This window comes from Leguminivora glycinivorella, chromosome 24 (genome assembly GCF_023078275.1).
Source record: "Leguminivora glycinivorella isolate SPB_JAAS2020 chromosome 24, LegGlyc_1.1, whole genome shotgun sequence".
Classification (NCBI taxonomy): Eukaryota; Metazoa; Arthropoda; class Insecta; order Lepidoptera; family Tortricidae; genus Leguminivora; species Leguminivora glycinivorella.
Genome location: NC_062994.1, coordinates 11,396,488 through 11,420,659, shown reverse-complemented (window position 1 = coordinate 11,420,659; position 24,172 = coordinate 11,396,488). Strand labels below are relative to the sequence as shown.

Below are 24,172 nucleotides of genomic sequence, written 5' to 3'. Positions count from 1 at the left end.
ACACCCACGGGAGGAATTGGATAATACCATCGTACACAAATTGACTGAATCAGTAAGCTCAAGAAGGCTTGTGTTGTGGGTACTCTGACAACGATATTATATAATATACAAATGCTTATATCCCCACATAGGTGACATCCATAACTCAGGAACAAACGCCTGTGCTCGCCACACAGATAAATGCCCTTATCGGGATTCGAACCCAGACTTCATAAAACTTTTTAATCCATACTCATATTATTAATGGGAAAGTGTATATGTCTGTTTGTTTGTCCGTCTTTCACGGCAAAACGGAACGACGAATTCACGTGATTTTTTAAGTGGAGATAGTTGAAGGGATGGAGAGTGACATAGGCTATTTTTTGTCTCTTTCTAACCCGAGCGAAGCCGCGGGCAAAAGCTAGTTAGGCCATTGTAGATGTAGAGCTACCTATTTATGTTTTAAATCTCATCCTGTTTGCTTGTTATATAGTAATGTTTAGGTAAGTATATTGTTTATTGCAATGACTTTACAAAACGAGTTATTTTTTGATAAGTACTTATTTTACACGTGTATTTTATCTTCATATCTCGTATCTAATAACAAGTTTAAATAATACAAAAAAATATAAGTTACTTACTTATTTTGAAATTATATTTAGAAATATATTTTTAGCTCCATGGGAGAGGATACAAGATTTAAATTACCAACACATAATAGTATTTTATGCAACAGGCGTTTAAAGGAGGTCAAAAAAGACGAGTGGCGTGGGATAGCTCTTGAGCGTGGGTAACAATTTGAGGCGAAGCCGAAAATTGTTAATACAGACGCCACGAGTATTTTTTGACTCAGTTAAACCACAGTATAATAAAGAGTACTATCGTACAGTATGGCCACTCCCGCTCCCCGCTGAAAGCGCCGCCCACCCTCTCGGTTACCTCACAGTTACCTCCTGTCAAAAACGCGAATAGTCAACCTGTCATATCTCACTCATACAAGCATGGTACGCGTTCACCTACACGAGCTTATAGTGTGTGCTAGGAACGCGCCTTTTTCATATACATATTTGATCGCCAGTGTCCGAGGTGTGGTTAAACACCGTTGCATAGAATACTTTTTCCCCTCACTAGCTCGGAAACACGTGTTTTGTCCTTTAATACCAGCGGGTAAAAACGCATTTTATCCACTAGTGGGTAAAGTGATTTGACCTTGAATAAAGTCAAATTAACTGCTTTAAAATTTAAATGTAGGTGAATCTAGTAATAAAGATGATTTACCACCTGTGGAACTATTGGAAGCAGTGATAAACGCATTTTTTGCATTGTAGTTTCCTCGCCTTAGTGAGGGGAAAAGTTTTGTGTTATACTCGGGTGCAATGTATTTTACTTCTCGTGTGTTAAAAAACTCGCAAGTTCAGGATTCTATTCGCGAACCACTCGCTTCGCTCGTGGTTCAACTATAGAATCCTTTCACTTGCTCGTTTTTCAAATCCACACTCGACGTTAAAATACAGCTTTGCCCCCTTGTATAACAAATAACTATTTCTGGGACCATGCACATAGTTTTAAATAGTTTCCTATAATAACTTTCGTGAAATTCACTCTGTTTCCTGTATTTTGCCCTGCCAGGGCATCTGCCCAAAGCCGTCCCCCGCCGGCTTACCGCGCACGCGCGCAGTATCGTTATAATAATGCGTTGCCATGGTTACAGAGCCAAACAATGCGTTTTTTATTTTTTCGTTACTGCGCGCGTGCGCTTTGGGTTTTAAAAATCTATGCACGAGCCTGTAAATGACAGTTCGGGAGTAGAAAATAATACATTACGATACAAGTGCGGAAAAGGGGAACTGCGAAACGAGTGGAGATAAATTAAAAGACGACCGGAGCGAAGTAATTTCATACAAATTTTAACTTGATGTCAGAATCTGTCTGGTAGAATTGCTCTTGAAAGTATGATTTACAGTCAAAAATGTTTGTTTTTACGTTTGTACTCGTGTTGGTGTGGTGAGAAATGTTGTCTTTCACTCGATGGTCAAATTTGTTAACCCTCGTACCTTGAATTCCTCACAACGCTCAAGATTCCACTTTTCAAACAATTCGTTACGCTCGCAGCTCAATATTGAAATCTTTCGTTTGCTCGGGTATCACTTTCTCGGTCTAACGGGATCGTCTTTGGCTTGGCCCGGTAATGTATTAGTCGTTTTGAAGTACGGTGAGGAAGTTGGAACTTTTAGTGAAAGTGTATTTCGTTGGACTTAACTAATTTTTGCTATACATTTAATTTAATATTTAGTTTTAATAATCGTTAATCGTTGAATCGATGCATTGACCGAATAATTTATGAGTACATCCCCTTAACCCTTAAAAGTGGCTTAAAAGACTTGCATCCAGGGCACAATTGTCAAAAAATAACTTGGCCCTTTTGTGACAGCTGTCAATGTCAACTCAGCTGAGTTGGTGAGCTGAGATTTGTACATAAAAATAACCAACAAAATGCCTTTAATTATAATATGTGGCTGTCCAGTGAGTGGAAAAACAACAAGAGCGAAAGAACTAAAAGAGTTCTTTGAGAAAACACACGGAAAACAGGTTGAAATAGTCTCGGAAGCGGATGCTATAGTCAAGTTAGGTTATGAACCAAATGCTACATATTTAGACTCGCAGAAGGAGAAAAGAGTGAGAGGGTACCTTAAATCGGAGGTACTACGACTTATTGGGAAGGATAATGTTGTTATATTAGACGGCAGTAACTATATTAAAGGTTGGTTGATTGGTTTTTACTTTGCCACAAATAAGCAATATGTGAGTGTCCACGGGAAAATGTCCCACTTTGTCGATTGCTATAAAGCTGCTTTGTCAGGTTATCCATATAAAGATAAAAGTAAATCTCGCCTTAATGGTAACCAACAAAGTAGGATGTTTTACTAAACACACTCACATATGGTATTGTTCAGGGTATTATAACACATATTTTTGTTTATTATTCAATAAACAAGCATGAGAAGGAAATAGTTACTGCAATAAATTACATTTTAAGTTTAATTCGTCACTTTACAATGAACAGTAGTGCTAAATGGAAAGACTAATAATTAAATAATGATTTTTAGAATTATGCTTATCAATATGTCTTTTTTGGCATGTGAAATAAAATAATGCTAAATAAGATAGTGAAATACACAAGTATGAAAAATTTCATTCATGCATAGCTTTTTATGTCAAGTTTCTAAAAAAAGAATTTTTTTTTACTCTGTTGAGAGTACTCAATAAAAGTCCAATAATAAAACTATTCAATAAAATTTTGCAGAACACTCTCGTTTAAAAAAGTCAAAAGTCTTCACCTTGACATTGGCAGAATTCACCTTGCTTAAACTAGCGAGGAGTAAAAGCCATGACGGAGAAAAGAAAAAAAAAAACTTTTCAATATTATGTCACCTCTTCATATTTTTTATAATATCATCATTTACCTGCCCTCATCCGAGTCATTTCGAGTCGCGCAGCATGGCCTTCTCTTCCATACCTCTTAATCACCCGTCATCTAATCATTCACTTGTTTCCATTTCATATCATCTTTTACACCAGTGGTTCCCAAAGTGGTCCATACCGCCCCCCAGTGGGCGCTGAGGAGTTCCAGGGGGGCGGTAGAGGGCTCGAAAGCAATTGGGGGGCGTTCGTCCCTCACAGGGGGGCGGTCCCATATATGAGGAAAAAAAACTTAAAATAATAACTGTAAAGCCTATTGTTAAACACCATCTGGTCGTTTGTCTCGGCGCATTTTTATTATTATGCAATAAGCCGCGCCCGCCGTTAGCAAACATTGTTTTATTACCTTAGGTTTGTTTTTGTTTTGTCTAATATCTTTTGTCGGGTTCTTATTCTCCTTATCGGCGCGAGAACTCGAAGCCATCTGGGTGACCGTTACACATGGACCGCGTAGTATACAGCTTTATTTGCAATCAGTAAATCCACGTCTTTCTAGTTGAGCTCATCGTTGGGGATCCTAGATTAATTTTACTGCGCATAAAGTTATTTATCGGGAGTGTTAATGGTGGTTATAGTAATAAGTTTAACTGTCCAGTTTTGCCACAAAGCGACTGAACATTTTGAATAATGTTTTTGTGATTACAAGTGAACTCGAACAACGACTTTTGTTGGTGTTAAATGTGAATACATAATTATATTGTTGGACTTGATTTGCTGCGACAATATCGGAGGCTAAGAAAAAATGTCGCCAGTATAGTGTTGAATATTTGAAATATGGCTTTATTTCATCTCCCACCAACCAAACTTTACCCATGTGCGTGATCTGCCAGAAGGTATTCTCAAATGAGGCAATGAAGCCCTCTCGGTTACAAGAGCATTTGACTAAAATGCATGCTGACAAAAAAGACAAAGATTTGTCGTATTTTCAAGGGCTAAATAGAAAAAAAATTTCATACGCGGCCTACCATTTCGAACCTTATCGCGTCGTCTTTAAAACAAGACGATGACGGACTGAGAGCTTCTTACAATATTTCGCTGTTGATTGCAAAAACAGGTAAACCACATACAATTGGCGAAGAATTGATTTTACCGGCAGTCAAAGAAGTTATAAACACTGTGATGCATAAACCAGGTGCAGATATTGGTGCCTACCTGCATCACCTCTATCGGATGTTAATCTTCAATTACAGGGTGATCACTTGAATTTAATTAAAACCAAAAATGTTATTGCTGCTTTTATGGGAAAAATCCTTCTGTTCAAGCGTAATTTAGGTGGAGGCGAATATACTGTCAGCATTTACAAATTCTTTATGCTGACTTCAATGAGCGGTTCCATGATATTCTTGAAATGAACATACCAGATTGGCTTTTAAATCCATTCTCACAGTTGAATACAGCAGAGTCACCAAACTTAGAAGAAGAACTAATTGAACTGACAACAAATGAAGAACTTAAAGTGAAATTTAAAATGGGATACCAGGAGTTCTGGCTCCAAAAATCAATACCTCAACTGTACCCTGGATTATGGGAAATAGCACAGAAGTTTCTAATCGCGTTTCCATCTTCGTATTTAGCTGAGCGAGGTTTCAGTGCCGTTCTCACATTGCTTACAAAAAAAAGAAGCAAACTGCAAATTACTGAACGTGGTGACCTTCGGCTATTTTTAACGAAAACTCAACCAGATATAAATAAATTAACATAATAGCATCCTTCACATTGAAATCTTGATTGTTCAATAAACTCAGTAGATAACTTCATATTTTCAATAAAGACAATAGTGCAAAAAATAAATAAATAGTGTCTAATCATGTATACTTGTTTTATTTTTAAGCGAAAATAAAAGCATCCTCAAAAAGTTGAATATAACTATGTATTTCGTTCTGCTTTACATGTACTTAAGTACGTATTCAAAGTCGTTTTGGGTTGTGTGTTGTTGTTGGGTGAGACTAATGTATGATTTTTGAAAGTAATGACTAAATACATCGTTTATTTCAGCTATTTTATGATAGGGGGGCGCTGAAATTTTGTTTAGATACCCAAGTGGGCGGTGGCCCAAAAAAGTTCGGGAACCTATGTTTTACACAGTCCATCCATTTTTTCCTTGGTTTGAAAATAAATGATCTTTTAATTGCAGGATACCGCTATGAACTATACTGCGCATCGAAAGCGTCAAAATCAACTCAGTGCACCATATTCACGATACGGAACCACCAAGAAGCTTGGGAGGCCAACATTGAGCGGATGAATGCTCAAGCAGCTGACGCGTACAGCCAAGAGGTGTTTGACGCACTTACTAAATTCAGGTAAGCTGGGATTAAGGGTCCCCCACATCTGGCGTCTCGCGAACAGCGTCGCCTCTCCAACGCCCGCTCAGCGTAGACGCCGCGCTCCCGCAGCGCCGACGCGACGTTGCGGCGCCTCTCGAACGTCGACGTCGCAGTGACGTCCGCGCGGCGTCGGCCTTCGCGATGCCAGCGGCGACCAACATCCAGTCAGCGCTAGGGCTTCCAATACCGGGATCCCAGTATCTCGGGATCCCGAGACCTGCCGTTTTTGGGGCAGATTTCAATACCGATATTTAATTTTGTAATACCGGAATCCCGGTATTTTTAGTAACTAACAAATTATGCCAAATAAACGTAAACTACTCATCAAAAACCTTAAACTTCTGCATCATGACGGTCGCTACACGCGTAAATCTTGCTTTTTGCTCTCGTTTCTCGATACGACACATTCTCTGTTTAGTGTTTTTACAATATTTCTATGAAATGACAGTTTTTCCGTTGATTACCTAGATAAAGATACGTGTCAAGAGCATTCATTGAGGAGGGTCTGCCGTGAACATTTTGACACATTTGTCGCACTTAGGAATCGTAAGTGTGACAGGGAAGCAATACGTCAAACGTAGTTGACACAACACAGGCCACAGACCCTCTGTAAACAAGTCGCCTTGATGCACCTACATTATAGAAATAACTTTTCAAAAAATTGGTTAAGGCATACGAATGCCTCGACGTCAGTGCTGGCAGTGAACCAAAAGCAAACTAACGTCGAGGAGGCGCGGCGCTAACGCGGTGCCGACGCCGCGCGGACGTCACTGCGACGTCGACGTTCGAGAGGCGCCGCAACGTCGCGTGGGGGGACCCTAAAACATTGTTTCAGTAATATTTAACTTGTTCACTGAGATACCGCTTTGAAGGACCTCATATGAAGTATGGTTCATTGCAAGTTGTACTAATTATCGCAAGAAAAATAATAAGAAGAAAGGGTGAGCTAGTCATAATTATACACCTCTCAAGTTATTTTAGATTATTTTTCTTTGTATCTCTTTGTGATTTTTAACCCCCGACGCTAAAACGAAGAGGTGTTATAAGTTTGACGTGTCTGTCTGTCTGTCTGTTTGTCTGTCTGTTTGTGTGTGTGTCTGTCTGTGGCATCGTAGCTCCCGAACGGATGAACCGATTTTGATTTAGTATTTTTGGCTGAAAGCTGAGTTAGTCGGGAGTGTTCTTAGCCATGTTTCATGAAAATCGGCCCACTATGTCGCGGTCGTGGATTTTTTCAAAATTTTTATATTTTAAGTTTGGTTTTTAGTTCTAATATGACATTCTGAGACTTTAACATCTCTAATAATTAAGCGCATAACTTTAACTATGGTAGCAACAGGCGGTGTTATCGCTTATCGCTAAAGAGCGATCTCGTCCAGACAATATAATTTGTAAACTAAAAATATCATAAATCATAAACACTTACTTTGTTGAGTCCTTATCACATCATATTTACGGGTGAATCAACTTTTTCTTGCCTGTTATTGCCATGGTTACGGTTTCCTGAGTCACGCTGGTTTTATGCAGAATTATGCTACTATAACTATGCAAACGTACTACATGCATGCTTGCATAATTTCAGTAGCATAATTTTGCATAAAACCAGCGTGACCCAGGGGACTGTGACACAGTATAAAGCAGTAATAACTCTTCTAACAAATTTCACTCCGCGCGGTGTGTCGAAAACTACTCTCCATATGCACCAAATATATGCGAAACTGGTAAGTATTGGGCTGGACAGTCGGGGCCGCGTTCGCGCGCTGTGTTGACGTGTTGAGTTCGGGAGAAAATGACGTCAGCACCGAAGACATATTTTCGTTACTGTAGTGTTTATGGGTGTATGGAGAACAGTTCTCAAAATGCGGAAATGTCAGAATGTTCTTTAGAATTCCTAGACACCCAGAAAAGTAAGTGGTTGTTATATTTTTGCAGTATTAGGTACAATTATTGCTTACGTAAATGGCGTAAAAGTGAGATTTAAAGCTAGAATGACACATTAAAATCAATAAAGATTTATCTGTAACGACATTTAGGTAGATGCTGCGATCTATCTAGCTCGAAAGTTTGGTACCTACTTAAATATTGTGCAAACATCTATTCAAACATTTTATGTAAATACGATTTTGTCAGTATTTAAGAAACAAACACGTACTTGAATCTTTATTAGATAAAAAGGTAGAAAGAGCGTTGGTACTAGCATAGCGCCATACACAGTTACTACGAGTAGGACAGTAGCACCGGTACAACCCTGCGTGACCTTGCGCAGTAGTAACGACCGCGTCGCCGCTGCCGGAGATTAACTACTGATTTATCCTTATACTGTGACTGTGACCATGGCAGTAACAGGCAAGAAAAAGTTGATTCACCCTTACAACAAAACTGTCTTAATCATTGCAGGTTTGAAGAGCCGAACTCCAACAACCGATGGGACAGCCCTCTCTTCACAGTTCAGCCGCAGGACCAGCTCGACTTGGAGGCGGTGTATGCAGCCTTGTTCGAGAAGAAACCTCCTCCACCCAACCAGAGTACTCAAAACGTAAGAGTTTATTTTTATTTTCTGGGGGTTACCATGACGTGCTAAAGCCGTTCAGTTTAGGTTGAGAGAGAGGGACGGAGCTATGTAACTGCTATAGCTGTGTCCCTTTCTCTCAACCTAAACTGAACGTTTTTAGTACGTCATGGTAACCCCCTTGATCATACTTACAGATTTTTTGCTTGATGCAGTGGTTCTCAAAGTTGACAGGAATCAAAGGAAAGCTACCAATGTGGGGTTATATCACTGACACTCTCAGAGATGATGGTGATATAGAAAGAGAACGCAGAGCACTATCAGTTAGAGGTAATATGTTGTCACGCAGGTTTTCGCGCTGTTCCCGAGAGGTGAAGTTAACATTGTTTAAAACTTACTGCCAAAACCTGTACACGTGCAACCTGTGGAGCAACTATACCAAAAGGACTTTTAGTGCTCTGCGTGTTCAATATAACAATGCCTTCAGGGGATTGTTGGGGCTGCCCTGGCGCTGCAGCGCGTCGGGAATGTTCGCCGAGTGGAGCACGGATGGCTTCCACGCAGTGTTGCGTAAGAGGGTGGCGTCATTGTGGCAGCGCGTAAGGGGCAGCACCAACACTCTCCTGAGGGGGATCGCAGGAAGGGTTGATAGCCCTCTTATTACTCATTGGATGTCAATGCATGTTAGATCTAATGAGCATTATGTCTTCTCTTAACACTAGCGTAAGATATTTTATTTTATTGTTTTTTAATTTTATTTTTATTGTTTTGATCTACTAATATTTTGTGTAAATATGGACACCTGTCTGAAATAAAATATTTCATTTCATTTCATTTCATATATTCTCGAAGCGCTGGTGGCCTAGCGGTAAGAGCGTGCGACTTACGATCCGGAGGTCGCGGGTTCGAACCCCGGCTCGTACCAATGAGTTTTTAGAAACTTATGTTCGAAATGTCATTTGATATTTGCCAGTCGCTTTTCGGTGAAGGAAAACATCGTGAGGAAACCGGACTAATTCCACGTAGTGTGCCATTTTTTGTCCAGTAGTGAATGTGTTAAAGTTTATATTGTTTTTTTTCGTTCCAGCCACCCCTAACCTCCACAAATTTCCTCTACGAGCTAGATACCATTACCCAAGAAATATCAAAACAAATCCTTGAAGCGAAACAGTTGAACCAAGACTCAGCCCGTTTCCCTGCCTACCCCGGCTGTACCCTGGAGTCATTACCCCTGGTGACTCCTCAGAAGCTACTCCGCTTGAGGAGGCAATTCCTCACTTATGCCAAGATGAACCATGCCGGAGAAGATATGCAGAAAATAGCCAGATACTATATACAGTATTTAAATAAAACTCTAACGGATTGATTTTTGTACTTTTATTATTATAGCGTTAGAAAGAGACAAAAGGTAGCCTATGTCACTCTCCATCCCTTCTACTATCTCCACTTAAAAAATCATGTCAATTCTTCGCTCCGTTTTGCCGTGAAAGACGGACAAACAAACAGACACACACACTTTCCCATTTATAATATTACTATGGACTATGGATTTTCCATTTCATTTCAAAAGTCAAGTCTGTCATTGCAATTTCGTTTTCATTCCCTTTTATTGCCAAGACTGACGCTGAAACTTGAGCAGTTTAATGTGCTCTGCCTACCCTGTTTGGAAACAAAATCGTGAGTATACAGTATTTGAATAAAACGCTGATGGATTGATTTTAGTAGTCTTTATTAGGGTTCCGCACCAAAATGTTGCAAAAGGAACCCTAAGAGCGCTTTCACATTATCCGATCTGATATCGAACGTCAAAGATGGCGCTTTTAATACATAGAATACTAGATTTTTGTTTCTTACTGCTGTTAATTTCCCTGTATTTTGTAACCTTTTGTCATTAAAGTTATCAAGCCGATAAAGTTCGTTTGTCCCTTTCTATCACACCAATACGTCGGAAAGGGACAAATGAACTTTATCGACTTGATAACTTTAGTGAACGCTTATAAATACGGGGATAAGTATGTCACATAATCATGAACCAGTGGGCTGACACTTATTATTTTTCCCCTCACTAGCTCGGAAACACGTGTTTTGTCCTTTAATACCAGCGGGTAAAAACGCATTTTATCCACTAGTGGGTAAAGTAATTTGACCTTGAATAAAGTCAAATTTACTGCTTTAAAATTGATAAAAGTAGATGAATCTAGTAATAAAGATGATTTACCACCTGTGGATCTCCTGGAAACAGTGATAAACGCATTTTTTGCGTTGTAGTTTCCTCGCTATAGTGAGGGGAAAAGTTTTGTGTTACACTCGGGTGCAAATGTATTTTACTTCTCGTGTGTTAAAAAACTCGCAAGTTCAGGATTCTATTCTCAAACCACTCGCTTCGCTCGTGGTTCAACTATAGAATCCTTTCACTTGCTCGTTTTTCAATTCCACACTCGGCGTTAAAATACAACTTTGCCCCCTTGTATAACAAATAACTATTTCTGTGTTTGCTTGTTTGCAACCTCAGACATCCCCCCGTTCCGGCGTTCTCTGTCTCGGCGGGGAAAGAACGCTAGAACGCGGCGTTCCGCTTTGACCGCCACGGGCAGACTGCCCGCTGTGTGCGTTGTTGCTACAGACTCGGTACATTCTAAAGAACGCAGAACTCTGAACGCGGAACGCAGAACTCCAGACCGCTCTCTGTCTGCGCACGCTCTTAGGCCTTTCAAGCACTCCCATTTCATTGCTAAAAGCATTTTTTTTATTGCACGGCGGTGGCAAACAAATGTAGCGACCGCCTGATGGTAAGCTGGCATCGTAGGCCATGGACACTGCAACTCTGGAGTCATTACAGATGTTTTAGATCCTTTATAAACTTAATTTTTGAAGAATCCATACTATAGCATGGAAAATCTCATAATTAGGTGAAAGGCACGAGTTTGAACATGTTCATAAAAAACAGAAGATTATCCAATAAACTGATATATTTAATCTCTTTACAGTGTACTTATAACAACTAGCAAGTCTTTAGCTTGAAATATTATCTAACGAGGGGCAAACAGTTTATAGCAATAGTTGCCACTGTAGACGCGTTGACAGGTTCTTATTATAACTATACAATGAAATTTCGTCCTTATGGTAAACGAAAACGTGGTACCTACGCTGTTTTAGCGATAAGACCGCCTGTTGTTACCTACCACGTTGTATCTGTTCTGAATTATGTTTCTTTTTCTTCTGTAGTGTGCAATAAAGTATTTTATTATATTATTATTATTACCTTTTAATTGTAAACATCACATATAAAGATTATTTTAATATTGGATATTTTTTATACAATAAAAGCCAATTATTATGCTAACAAAAAATCAAGTTTTTTTAAGTTTGCCCCTCAATACATCCAAAACATTGAAAATATAACAACTAAATATTAATACTTTATATATAGGCCTTGTGGATCACAAGCAATAAAAGCTCGGCCACACATCCGCGTTTCGAGAGCGTAGGCGGAGCGTCAGCGGAGCGCAATGATAGCGGTGCGCCGGACGACCGCTGGCGTTGCGCCCAGCGGACGCCGGCGGGAACTAACGAGCGCGGATTGCGAGCGGACCGCTATCATTGCGCTCCGCTAACGCTACGCTATCAGAACGCTTTATGTGTGGCGGATGTTAAGATAACCAATGAGACGTGGTTACCGTAGAAAAGGGTCCCTATTGTTTGTTGAAATATCATACATAGGATATTATTGCACTTCAAGAGAGTCTCAGCTTTCCGAGTCCGGTCTGGGCACATTCCTACAAACAAGTTTCTGTGTATGATGGGTGTTAAGCCATCCTCACTGTGTTTAGACTGCCAGAAGACTGATGACCTGTCTCATGTGTTGTTGGACTGTGTCCGGAACTTGGACTTGAGGAATAGAATTTTTGGTGGCTCGGGCTCCATGCACAATGGACAGATCAATTGCTGGTTGGCAGAGCCAATGTCAGACAAGGCAATCAGTGTATACCACTTTATAGATCTCTCCCTTCAGTAGGGAGATTTGTAAGCACCCATGAGGCTGACATGTTCACCCAGAGTGTCCAAAGCCTCGACAAAAATAAGATTTAAAAAAAAAAAAAAAAAAGAAGCCCTCTTGTATGACCAACCACTAATTCACAAACTAATTTTTCTATAAATTTGTCTATGAAAATGCAAACATGTTTTTAAAAAAAACTATACAGGGTGTAGTTTGCTAATGGACATAAACTCATTTATTAATTCAACTGAAATATTTGTTTTGAACTTGTGACTTTGCCACAAAAAATGACGAATTAATACGTCATTTCTTTTACCATTTGTTATAGGGAAGAGTTGTAACTCCATACATCAGTAAATGCGGGTTATTTGTATAGGCATAGTTAAGTGACATCTAGCGACAATCACGCGTCAACTAGCGTGAATTATCAGTACTGCTACTTGTCAATAGATGTCGCGACGAACGAAGAATTCTACTTCTGTATGAGGTTATTTCTTATAAGAAAATAGATTCGTTTTCATCGGGAGAATTTAATACAATTTAAAAGGCAAAAATAAAAAAAATGTTTTATGAAATCGTGTTTTTTATGTTTCAAATGAAATTTAGTAAACGTAGGATATATAATATGTTTTGTAGATATATGATATCTCCGGTATCTCCTAAATTCGTGTTTTTTTATTATTTTTAAATGGGCTTACTCTTGGCCACAGACTAGAAAAAGGCAAAAATGAGCTCGCCCAGAAAATGCCAGTTTTTTTTTTCCAAATTTTATACAACATAATACTTTAAAAATGGACCAAATATAGAGATCGTGAAGTACGGTGGGTGTATAGAGTTAATTTCAATATACATACATCTATATTATTGTTAACTAATATAACATAATTATTTATAAAATCGGGACTTAACTTAATACTTACATATTAAACTGACCTCCAACGTTTCAGGGACGGCGTTGTCTCCGTGACATGACGTCCCGATGAAGTCCCGATTTTTAAAATAATTACGTGTAATAATCGTGACAGTTTAAAACCACTAATATCATCAATCATCATCCTTCTTCCGTTATCCCGGCATGGTCAAATGGCAGTCGCTTTCGTAAAAACTAGTGCCTACGCCAAATCTTGGGGTTAGTTGTCAAAGCGGACCCCAGGCTCCCATGAGCCGTGGCAAATGCCGGGATAACGCAAGGAGGATGATGACAAGTGTCCTGAGGCTACGCTGTATATCGTGCACGCAGGCCTAAGCACTTAAAACTTTGTCCCCGATGAAAACTATAGTTCAAGGAAATAGAACAAAAAATACTTAAAAACAAAGTTAAATGGATACAACAGTCTTAAAAATTAATTACAATATACTAAAGATAACTTTCATGCGACAGTTTCTAACAAAACTTACTAATAAATAAATATTATAGGACTTCTTACACAGATCAACTGAGTCCCACGGTAAGCTCAAGATAACTTGTGTTGTGGGTACTCAGACAATGATATGTATAAAATACACATACTTATATACATAGAACACACATACTTATATATTCTTGAGCTTACCGTGGGCTTCAGTCAATCTGTGTAAGAATATCTTATAATATTTATTTTTATTATTTATTTATTGAAATAAATGTGGCATTTATCATAAAGAGTCTCCATGTTTCATCTTGGATCTTGGGCCCTTCTTTAACGGAAAGTCACAAAGTGTATTTAAAAAATTTAACGGAATACTGAATTAGAACTAATACAAACATGTTTTTCATAAAGAAGTCCATAAGTTATGTAGTAAGTTTTGCTAGCTAACTGATTATTTATGACTAAAACATATCACTTTTATAGAAATAAACAATCTTTAGTATGTACACTAGTCATTTTTATATTAAAGGAAAAAATGGAAAATGGAAAGGCATGGAAGGATTTGCGAAGTCCGGCGTGGCTTCCGTAGCTCAATTGGTAAGAGCATTGCACGGATTGCAAAAATGTTGCGGGTTCAAGTCCCGCCGGAAGCGTAAATTTTTCCATTTTTTCCTTTAATATAAAAATGTTTAGAATCGTTAGCAGACGTTTCTGCTTAATAAAAATTAATTTATGTACACTAGTGCTTTAAAATACATCTTTACTGGCATAGACAATATGATATTATCTGGGTAAAGGGACCTTACTGTCGATGGCGCTTACGCCGTTATGAGCGATGTTCGTGTCATAGATTTAGAATTATTAAACTAGATTGTTTAGTTAGGTCAAAAAGTGTGTCCACATGAGAGGTAATTGTTGGGGCTGGTGTCCCTCTCGCACTTGCTGACAATGTCAACATTATTCAGTGACGTCATCACTGTCATAGATTGGGGATACCAGTCAATTTTCAAAGTTACTACTAAATCTACTAACACCCAATTGAAAGTATTTTTTAATTATACAAATCTTTGATTTACTGGCATCAAAATAATCACATTTTAATTATTTTCAAATTTTTTGAAATATATCTAAACCCTAGTTTGAATATAACATTAAAATAAAATAAGAAGTTATAAAGTCAGGTAATATACAGATAAAAATACTACTAATATGGGAACCTCATTAACACTGGCAACACGTGCGAGAGGGACACCAGCCCAAACAATGCCCTCTCATGTGGACCGTTTTCACTAGTCTGATACGATCGACTTTCTGTTTCAGTAATAAGGTTTAATTTCGTATGGCAAAAAATGTGATTGAGCTGTCCCCTGTAAAGGTCTTTGGTTCGTGTACAGACAGATACGACACCGCGGGACGTAAGCGCCATCGATAATAAGGTCCTTTTACCTAGATAACGTCACAAATTTTACAAAATCTCACATTAAGACAAATGTCAAATCAAAAAGACGTTTGTCACCGTCAGGCAAAGACATATGTCACATATGTAACTCCGTATAGACGGATAAAGTCTAAGAAAAAAAGCGTACCTCAAAGCCATACAGAAAAAAGTACGGAGGCTTAGATGGTGTTACACCTTTGGGAAACGCTCGGTTAGATGGCGCTAATATTAATATTTGACATTTTAACACATATCAAGCTAAGAATATGGGCCAAATTGTCCAAAACTGAGCTTTAAAAGTTTTGAGCTTGTGTCGAGAGATGGCAGTCATGCACTGTGATTACAGATTTCACTTTGACAGTAACTCTTTATAATAATCGATCCTCTTTGCCGTCAGGGGACATCAATGAGGAGGCACACTCAAAAGTTATGACAGATGGCGCCACCTTATTAGTCCATTGCACAGATAAAGAATTTCATACGTGAGAGCGAGATGATATTTTTTCTCTCCCTCACATATGAATGACAGTAACCTGCCTAGGCACTTGCACAGGCGCCGCCTGGCGGGATAAAATGTCAGTGTGCCTCCTCATTCAGATAAATAAATAAATAATAAATAAATATTATAGGACATTCTTACACAGATTGACTGAGGCCCACGGTAAGCTCAAGAAGGCTTGTGTTGTGGGTACTCAGACAACGATATATATAATATATAAATACTTATATACATAGAAAACATCCATGACTCAGGAACAAATATCTGTGCTCATCACACAAATAAATGCCCTTACCGGGATTCGAACCCGGGACCGCGGCGTAGCAGGCAGGGTCACTACCGACTGCGCCAGACCGGTCGTAAAAGATGATATCATAGTGTCATCCTCAGTGGAGCATTTCTTTTTTTTTGCCATTTTTTTATTTTGATTTTTTTTAGGGAATTTTAGGTATTTTACTCAGAATCACGAGTACTTTCAATCTCACTGGGAGACAAAAAGTGTCCCAAAATTTGCATACATTCTTCTTACTATCCTCTTTTGTTACCCCATACAACATGTACGGAAAATGGTAACAAAATAAGAAAAAATCGTATGGGACAACTTTTTTAACTACAAGGATTGAAAAAAAAGTAGTGATTCTGAGTAGAAATAGCATATTTTTTTTCAAAAATATCACATTTCATAAAAGTGGCGAAAAAAAAAGAAATGGTCAGTGGCCTATTTAACACGTTCGACGCCGGCAGCGTTTCACTAAGCCCTTTAGCTATGCCGGGCGTAATTATCGTAGTCACATATTTGTGTTACTGGCATAGGAATAACATGGTGACAAGGTATGTGTCAACTGGCATAGTTCAGAGGTAAATTACTAAAATGCGATTATTTTGATTTCGCGGCGTCAGTCATCTCTCTGACGTGCTGTGGGATGGTGCTAATGCTCGAAAAAGACGGAAAAATAGTTTAAAACTCACAAAATGGAAGAAAACCGTAAGTAATTACTTTATCACTCAGTATTTCTCAAACTTTAGCACTAATGAACTCAACATAGATTATTATACACATAGATACTTAGGAGGCGGCCGAAAATGTCCATTTAAAAATTGTGACTGATATATCGATTATTTTTATCTACAGGGTGGGGCCTGTAACAAAGGCGAAAAAATTGAACTGTAGGCTGTACTCCTTATACTGATCAACATTTGTTCAGTGACTTTTAAAAATTATGAAGTTTTTAAATTTTAAATTTTTCATACAAAATAAATATTAGCTTCAATGTACGCCATTATTGTTGTCATTGACGTTGTCTGTCACACTTTAGACTTAACAGAATTCGCAATACATTACCTCTTAGAAAAAGCTTTCAAGGGTGATAAAAATCAAAATACAAGTTATTTTTAAAAGTCGCCGAACAAATGTTGATCAGTATAAGGAGAATAGCCTACAGTTTAATTATTCGCCTTTGTTACAGGCCCTACTCTGTATAATAGGGAATAATACTGCTATTATAATTTAAGTTATTAACATTTGTCAAAATTTCTCATATTTACTGCCTTTTAGACAAGTTCAGTACCCCAAGTATAGGGTTTGCAATATCCGCCGATTTTTCGGATCCGGATATTTCGGATCTTAAAATTTGCCGGATCCGGATATTCGGATATTTAGGATAAAACGGATCCGTGTTGAAATGGTCAATTTTTATAGGGGTTTCGTCAAATCTAAGCTGCTGTTACTGAAATAAAATGATTTAAACTCACAAAACGACATAATAAATATACGGACTTTTAACACAATTGTGTCGCTTAACTTCAACTCGGATAAATCGATTCGGTTTTAAGGATGATTACAAAAAAAGCAGAATGGATTTACTAGAGTTTGAAGTTACAAATTCACAATGAATGTCACTCCCATTCTACAGCATATAACATTAAACAGTAGGCCAATATTTTTTGTTTAACATACATAAGCTAATGCAGGGTAATTTAGTGTTGTTCTAGTGAACCTGTTCTAGTACCTCCGTTTTCCTGGGGCGTCAAATCCGTAACCACAGCCTATAATGATATCCATGCAACATTGCAGATGTAGGAAAAAAGTTAAAATAATATAATTTTATTGCGTTGGACCCGGGAGTGTCAATATGTATGTATCTAACTATCTACACAAAAAGTATTATGGAGGTGCACTCCAATCCTTCTGGTGTAGGGTTGTAAATAGAAAAAAAACAAAATGTTTTTTTTTTCAGAATTATGAAAAAAAAACATGAAAAAAAAACCGAGCACCATGGTTTTTTTTCTAAATGTGTTTTTTTTTTCAGATGAACAAATAATACGACAATAACGGTTTTTCGTGAGTTGTAACGTGTTTCAATAACAATAACGTATATTTTAATTCAATTAACATTCAGTATACAAACGTTTATTGGGGAATCCCCGATGTTGCGTGTAGCGTGGAGAGGCGGTGGTGTTGCCAACAGTAAATGGTGATAACTATCAACTACAGATTTCGTAAATGTAACTTTTATAAGACCAGAAATTAAAGGATTTGATTAAATTCGTTTAATAGTTAACATTAAGTCTAAAAAACCGTATAAAAGTATTAACTATTTTGCAAATTTTGAGATTTCGTACTTTAGAAAAAAAACATACTCCAGAAAAAAAACTGTTTTTTTTTCATGTTTTTTTCAAGCCAGAAAAAAAACCGTTTTTTTGCAACCCTATTCTGGTGGTTTGGGTGTGCTAGTTTGCCTCCCATCTCATTAAATACAAAAAAAATTGGATCTGAAATGAGCTAATAAAATTATTACGTATGTAATTACATAATTACCTCCATGATTTTTAATTAATCACTAAGCTAAAGAACATCCATGGCAACCGTTTCTGCTTTATAGAAAATTAATAATTTATCGTTATTCCTGCGGGATACATCCAGTTAGTAACGAAAACAGTTTTAAAAACTATGGTTTACTCATAGCTGGGCATTAACTCGTTAATCCGTTAATCGGTAATTAACGAAGTTAACATTTCGGTTAACGGATTAACTTTTAAGTTAACTTTAAAAAATGTTAACGGATTCGTTAACTTCCGTTAAATTTCATCGAGTCCGTTAATCGTTAATCTAGCACCCCAAGCGGCTCGCTGCGTCGCGAATACCACGTCCTGACTGCTACTGTAAAAGCCCGTAGTACTCGTACGGCAAAACCTAGTATTTATCGGTAAAAGCAGATCCGTCGGTTATAAACAGTCGAAAGACCAATTGGCGACTTTGGATCACTTATTTGAGATCTTCTAAATCTTATTAGACGTGCTAGATCGATCACTAACCTGGGAATAGAGTGCAATCATCAGGCATGACAGACAAATCGCGCAACCGACGCATCGAGTCCGGCGGGCCTTAGATTACTCTACCAAGTTATCGTGGCCCACAGCATCGAATTGTCGTCTCAAATCTCAATTTGAAGAACCGACGCACCACGATCGCGACCGCATGAATGACCCAATAATTACCAATCCGAAGTAAAACCTAGGATTTAGCCAACCAATGGCGGTAAAAGCCCGAAGAGACCGTAATTATTACATTTCGGTTTTTTACCGATTGGCGTCACAGGTTTTAATGGTTTTTGGTGGATACTAAGTAAATACAAATACATAATACCTACAGTGAAGTCCTATTTTTATGACGTGTTAACGAATTATCGATTAACTTTAACTTCCGTTAAATCTACCGACATGTATCGCTTTAACGATTAACGAAGTTAACTTTTTAAGTAACGGATTAACGATTAACGAAGTTAACTATTTGATTAACGGTGCCCAGCTATGGGTTTACTGTTCATTTTATTTAGTTTGTTAACATTAATACATATATAGTTTTATGGATTAATTGCATGGCGTAATGTACCGAACCTAACCTAGCTTGATATTCTGTAGTATTTGAATTAAACAAATGTGAACAAAATACAGGGAATAATTCATAAATTTCATTCGAAAATTTTTTCTGGTGTGGATCGATGCCCATGTTTAACGGATCCGTATTATCCGTTTTATCCGGATCCGATGAGACCTCGGATCCTGATCTCAAATTCAACGGATATCCGGATAATTCGGATATCCGGATCTCAAACCCTATCCAAGTACTAAGAAAAGTTATTACCTAAATTGGAAATTAATTGTGATAAAAAAGTTCCATAAGTTTAGTCAGTAAAACTGGCCTAAACACGGTTTATTAAAATCTTAATTATGTTACAATCGTACGAAATACTATTAATATCGTACGAAATACTATTAATACAAAATTAGTACTAAATTGTTAACTTATTTCATATTGGCTGTGCAATCTATTACAAGTTCCAATGAAAATTTTGAGAACCGCTGAAATCCGTCTTAAAAATGACACATATTTGTGCCACCCGGCACTGTATAAAGGTAATCTTGTGCAATATCAAAAACTTACAAATTTTGAAACCAAAGCGTATTTAGATTTAATTTTGAATAACATAACTGTATGTTCAATCATTTTTTATTTAATTTGAAATTTGGCAACAAAAAGGCTCATAAATTAAAACACACATATGTGTCACTGGCATAGGAGTAAGGATTTTTTGATCACAGACGCTGTGTCACCGGCGTCGAACGTGTTAATAACAGTGACAATTGACTTCGCCGTTCATTGCCTGTTCAACAAGGAAATATTGACTCTGAGTAACAATGTTACTTATCAAACCAGAAATAGGCACATAATCGTCAGTGTCACTATGGCGAAATCTGTCATGACTCAAATGTATTATTGTGATTAATAGCCTAGCTTTGTGCCCTGACTTTGGATATTTTATAACCTACCTACAAGTCTTGATAATAATACGTTTTTTGCGCGACGAAAACTAGACACAAATGCTTTTAACAATTTTAGGATATTATGGTGCTTCCACACTGTTACACAGGGCTTGGATAAATAAAATAAATAAATATTATAGGACATTCTTACACAGATTGACTGAGGCCCACGGTAAGCTCAAGAAGGCTTGTGTTGTGGGTACTCAGACAACGATGTATATAATATATAAATACTTATATATACATAGAAAACATCCATGACTCAGGAACAAATATCTGTGCTCATCACACTAATAAATGCCCTTACCGGGATTCGAACCCGGGACCGCGGCGTAGCAGGCAGGGTCACTACCAACTGCGCCAGACCGGTCGTCGAAATACAAATATAAATTGGATACCGGTTAAATTTTCAAACCGTTATCATGTACTTGCGGGAAACTTATAAATTTTGTTTTCACTCGAAAAACCGCTATTTTTAAACCGGTTTTTAGGGGAGCGCTTAAAGGTTTCCTTCGATTAACCGGTTTAGAACAAAATAAACCGGTTTATCCCGCAGCACGGATAGGTAATACTGTTCTGACCAAACAAAAAACTCGCTGCGTGAACGTTATTTAGGTGCGTCTCGCCGCTAGTCGAATAAACCGGTTTATTTCGGTTAAAATAAAGTTCTCATAACGTTAGCGTTCTTTAAAAAGTTCGGAGTAAAATCGAAATAAACCGGTTTTAACCGGTAAAAAATAAACCGGTTCCAAGCCTTGATATAAATGTTATACAGGGTGAAATAAAAAGGACGGTTAAAACTTTGCATAGTGACTTTTGAGGTCATAGTGAACAACTTTTATTACGGGACCAATGCAGAAATCGCGATAAAAATTGGCTGTCCCATAGAAATGAGCGGCAACATGACAGTCGAAATGTATGAAATGAAACAGGCATTTTTTTGTGATTCCACCATTCTTTCCATAATAAAAGTAAAGTTGTTCATTATGGCCTCAAAAGTCACTATGCAAAGTTTGAACGGTCCGTGTATAACATTGTGGGACAGGGACAGCGCGATGGCATTGACATTACGCTATCCTTGTCACACAGTGTTAACATCTATAACAGCCAGTGTGGGAGTACCATTAACCATATAAGGTTTTCTTTGTAGTTCAGTCGCCATGAAATACAGCGTGAAATATTGTCAAATACAGCGTGTAAACGTAATACGGGCGATAAATGAAGCCAGGCATATAATCCATTAGTGTTATCATTAATTGAGGTGTTTTTGAGTTACTCTTAAATGTGGGCCTACTTCAAACGTGTTTGCGATGACAATCAACGACAACTGTCAATGAGTGATTCAAGTGTGTTTACATTACATTGCGGGCCGAATTATTTTGTACGGATAAACAAATATTTTATGTAAAAGTTATATAATTGAATTTCTTATGTCCTATACAAACACCATTAAGAGATTTGCCCGTATTAGGTTTACACCCTGTATATCTGAGCGGCCGGGGCGCGCAATAATATTTGAACACGCCTTATCGCCTTGACAATAGAGGTTCTGTTTCTTTTACTGTGAATGTCTCTGTATTAAGAATTGAGTTTTTTTTTTCAGCTAATCTGGTCCAATTTTCGTCCAAATGTCGAATAAAAACTTAAATAAAAACATGCATTAAAATAAATGACTAAATAACCGATATAATACATAATTTGAGATATTATACACTCCTTTAGTAGCTAAACTTCCTAATACGGTAAAAAACGCTTCTTTTTAATAGAGCCATATAAAACAACCTTCAAATCAAGAGTGAACAGGCATCTTCTGGGCGAGCTCACTTCATCGTAGGCCACGTCTTTGCCTTTGGCTAGTCTGTGGCCAAGAGTAAGCCCATTTATAATAATAATAAAATAAAAAAAATACACTTTATTTCTTATCTATGACAGATCATATGCTTGTTTGCAACCAAAAGGAGTTTATAACACCTCTTGAACTGTACTTGAACTTATTTTAAAACTAAAAACTTGGCATCTTCACTAATTAATCTAATATCCTCGTGGCGCCCAATGTACTTTCTAAAGTACATAATGGTTTCAATGGAATTTTAACTTTCATGTAAACAAATAAATAATTTCTTTTGTTTCTAAAATTTTTCTAACTCGAATTCAATCTCAAGTACAATAAGAATCAAATTTTTATGGTGGGCGCTACGAGGGTATAACAATTTAGAAAAAAATCAAAATAAATACTAATTTGGATATTTTCTGTCTAAAACTGCGTTGCGCTGTTTTCGACTGTCGTGCGACAGTTTTTACAAATATTTTGTCAAATACAGACAATTATAAGTGTGCGTTTCCACCCGATATGTGCTACGCCGGTATTTTCGCGAAAAAAAGATTCAAAAACTTTTTTTTTCTTAAATAAAAATGTTTTTCGAACTCAGAATTACGAGCCCTTTTCATCCTACTAGGAGGAAAAAAGCGTCCCGAATTTATTTTTCCCACTTCGTTACCATTTTTCAAACACATTGTACGGCGGTTACAAAGTGGAAAGTATGCAAAATAATAGAAAATTTTGGGACCACTTTTTTGTCTCTTGTTTTTAACCCCCGATGCAAAAACGACGGGGTGTTATAAGTTTGACGTGTCTGTCTGTCTGTGTGTGTGTGACTGTTTGAGGCATCGTAGCTCCCGAACGGATGAACCGATTTAGATTTACTTTTTTTTGTCTGAAAGCTGAGTTAGTCGGGAGTGTTCTTAGCCATGTTTCATGAAAATCGGTCTACTATGTCGCGGTCATGGTTTTTTTTTTTTTCAAAATTTTAATTTCATGCTTAGGTTATTTGTCCTAGATCGAAAGGGCTCCTGATTCTGAGTAGGAAAAACATAAAATTTACTTACCTTAGAAAAAAAAAATGTGATTGTTCTCGCGAAAATGGCCACGCCACCAACCAATCATCTTAGTCGAACCCGTTTTCTCTAGCGCTTTGCTTTGTGGAACAATGAACATGATTGGTGGATATCAAACACATCTTCATATCGCATCTCTGGTGGAAAGGCACACTAAGCTATATAACAAAAGACAGAAATATCGATATTATAAAATATATAGCTGTCTCGCTTAGTCTTTTACCTTCTATTTAATACAAAATTATCTTCTTTTTGAATACTTAAGTTTTATCAATATTTTTATAATTTTCGTAAATGCGACTCGCTCCCATACTAAATCAGTTTTAGCACAGTCGCTAATAAATATAGGCAGTCAACCAAGTCTTGGCACTGATAACCTAACCCCAAAATTCAAATTTTGAAAAAAACCCCTACATATTGGACCGATTTTCATGAAACATGGCTAAGAACACTCCCGACTAACTCAGCTGTCAAAAAAAAACGAAATCTAAATCGGTTCATCCGTTCGGGAGCTACGATACCACAGACGGACACACACACAGACAGACAGACACGTCAAACATAACACCCCGTCGTTTTTGCATTGGGGCTTAAAAAATTCAAATTTTCTACAAGAATAAATCATCCGCCCCTACATTTCCAATCAATTTTTATCCCCCGACGCAAAAACGACGGGGTGTTATAAGTTTGACGTGTCTGTCTGTCTTTCTGTGGCATCGTAGCTCCCGAAGGGATGAACCGATTTAGATTTCGTTTTGAGTGTTCTTAACCATGTTTCACGAAAACAGTCTACTATGTCGCGGTCGGGGGTTTTTTCAAAATTATAATTTTGTGGTTAGGTTATTATCTGTGTATGTGTCTGTCGGTGGCATCGT

At 37.6% G+C, this 24,172-nt stretch overlaps 1 protein-coding gene across 1 annotated transcript; it reads left to right on the top strand.

Annotated features, from left to right (window-relative positions):
• Positions 1-2,413: 2,413 nt before the first annotated feature.
• LOC125238945 (protein KTI12 homolog) lies at positions 2,414-9,661 on the top strand. Its single transcript, XM_048146444.1, has 4 exons — positions 2,414-2,740; positions 5,594-5,762; positions 8,184-8,322; positions 9,383-9,661. Exons 1-4 carry the CDS (start codon positions 2,473-2,475, stop codon positions 9,659-9,661), a joined length of 855 nt encoding a protein of 284 aa, XP_048002401.1. The 5' UTR covers positions 2,414-2,472.
• Positions 9,662-24,172: the final 14,511 nt, after the last annotated feature.

Coding starts and splice junctions, on each gene's coding strand:
- LOC125238945 (XM_048146444.1), top strand. CDS start 2,473: ATGCCTTTAATTATAATATGTGGCTGTCCAGTGAGTGGAAAAACAACA. Junction 2,741..5,593: donor CGGCAGTAACTATATTAAAG/GTTGGTTGATTG, acceptor TTTTAATTGCAG/GATACCGCTATGAACTATAC. Junction 8,323..9,382: donor CCAACCAGAGTACTCAAAAC/GTAAGAGTTTAT, acceptor TTTTCGTTCCAG/CCACCCCTAACCTCCACAAA.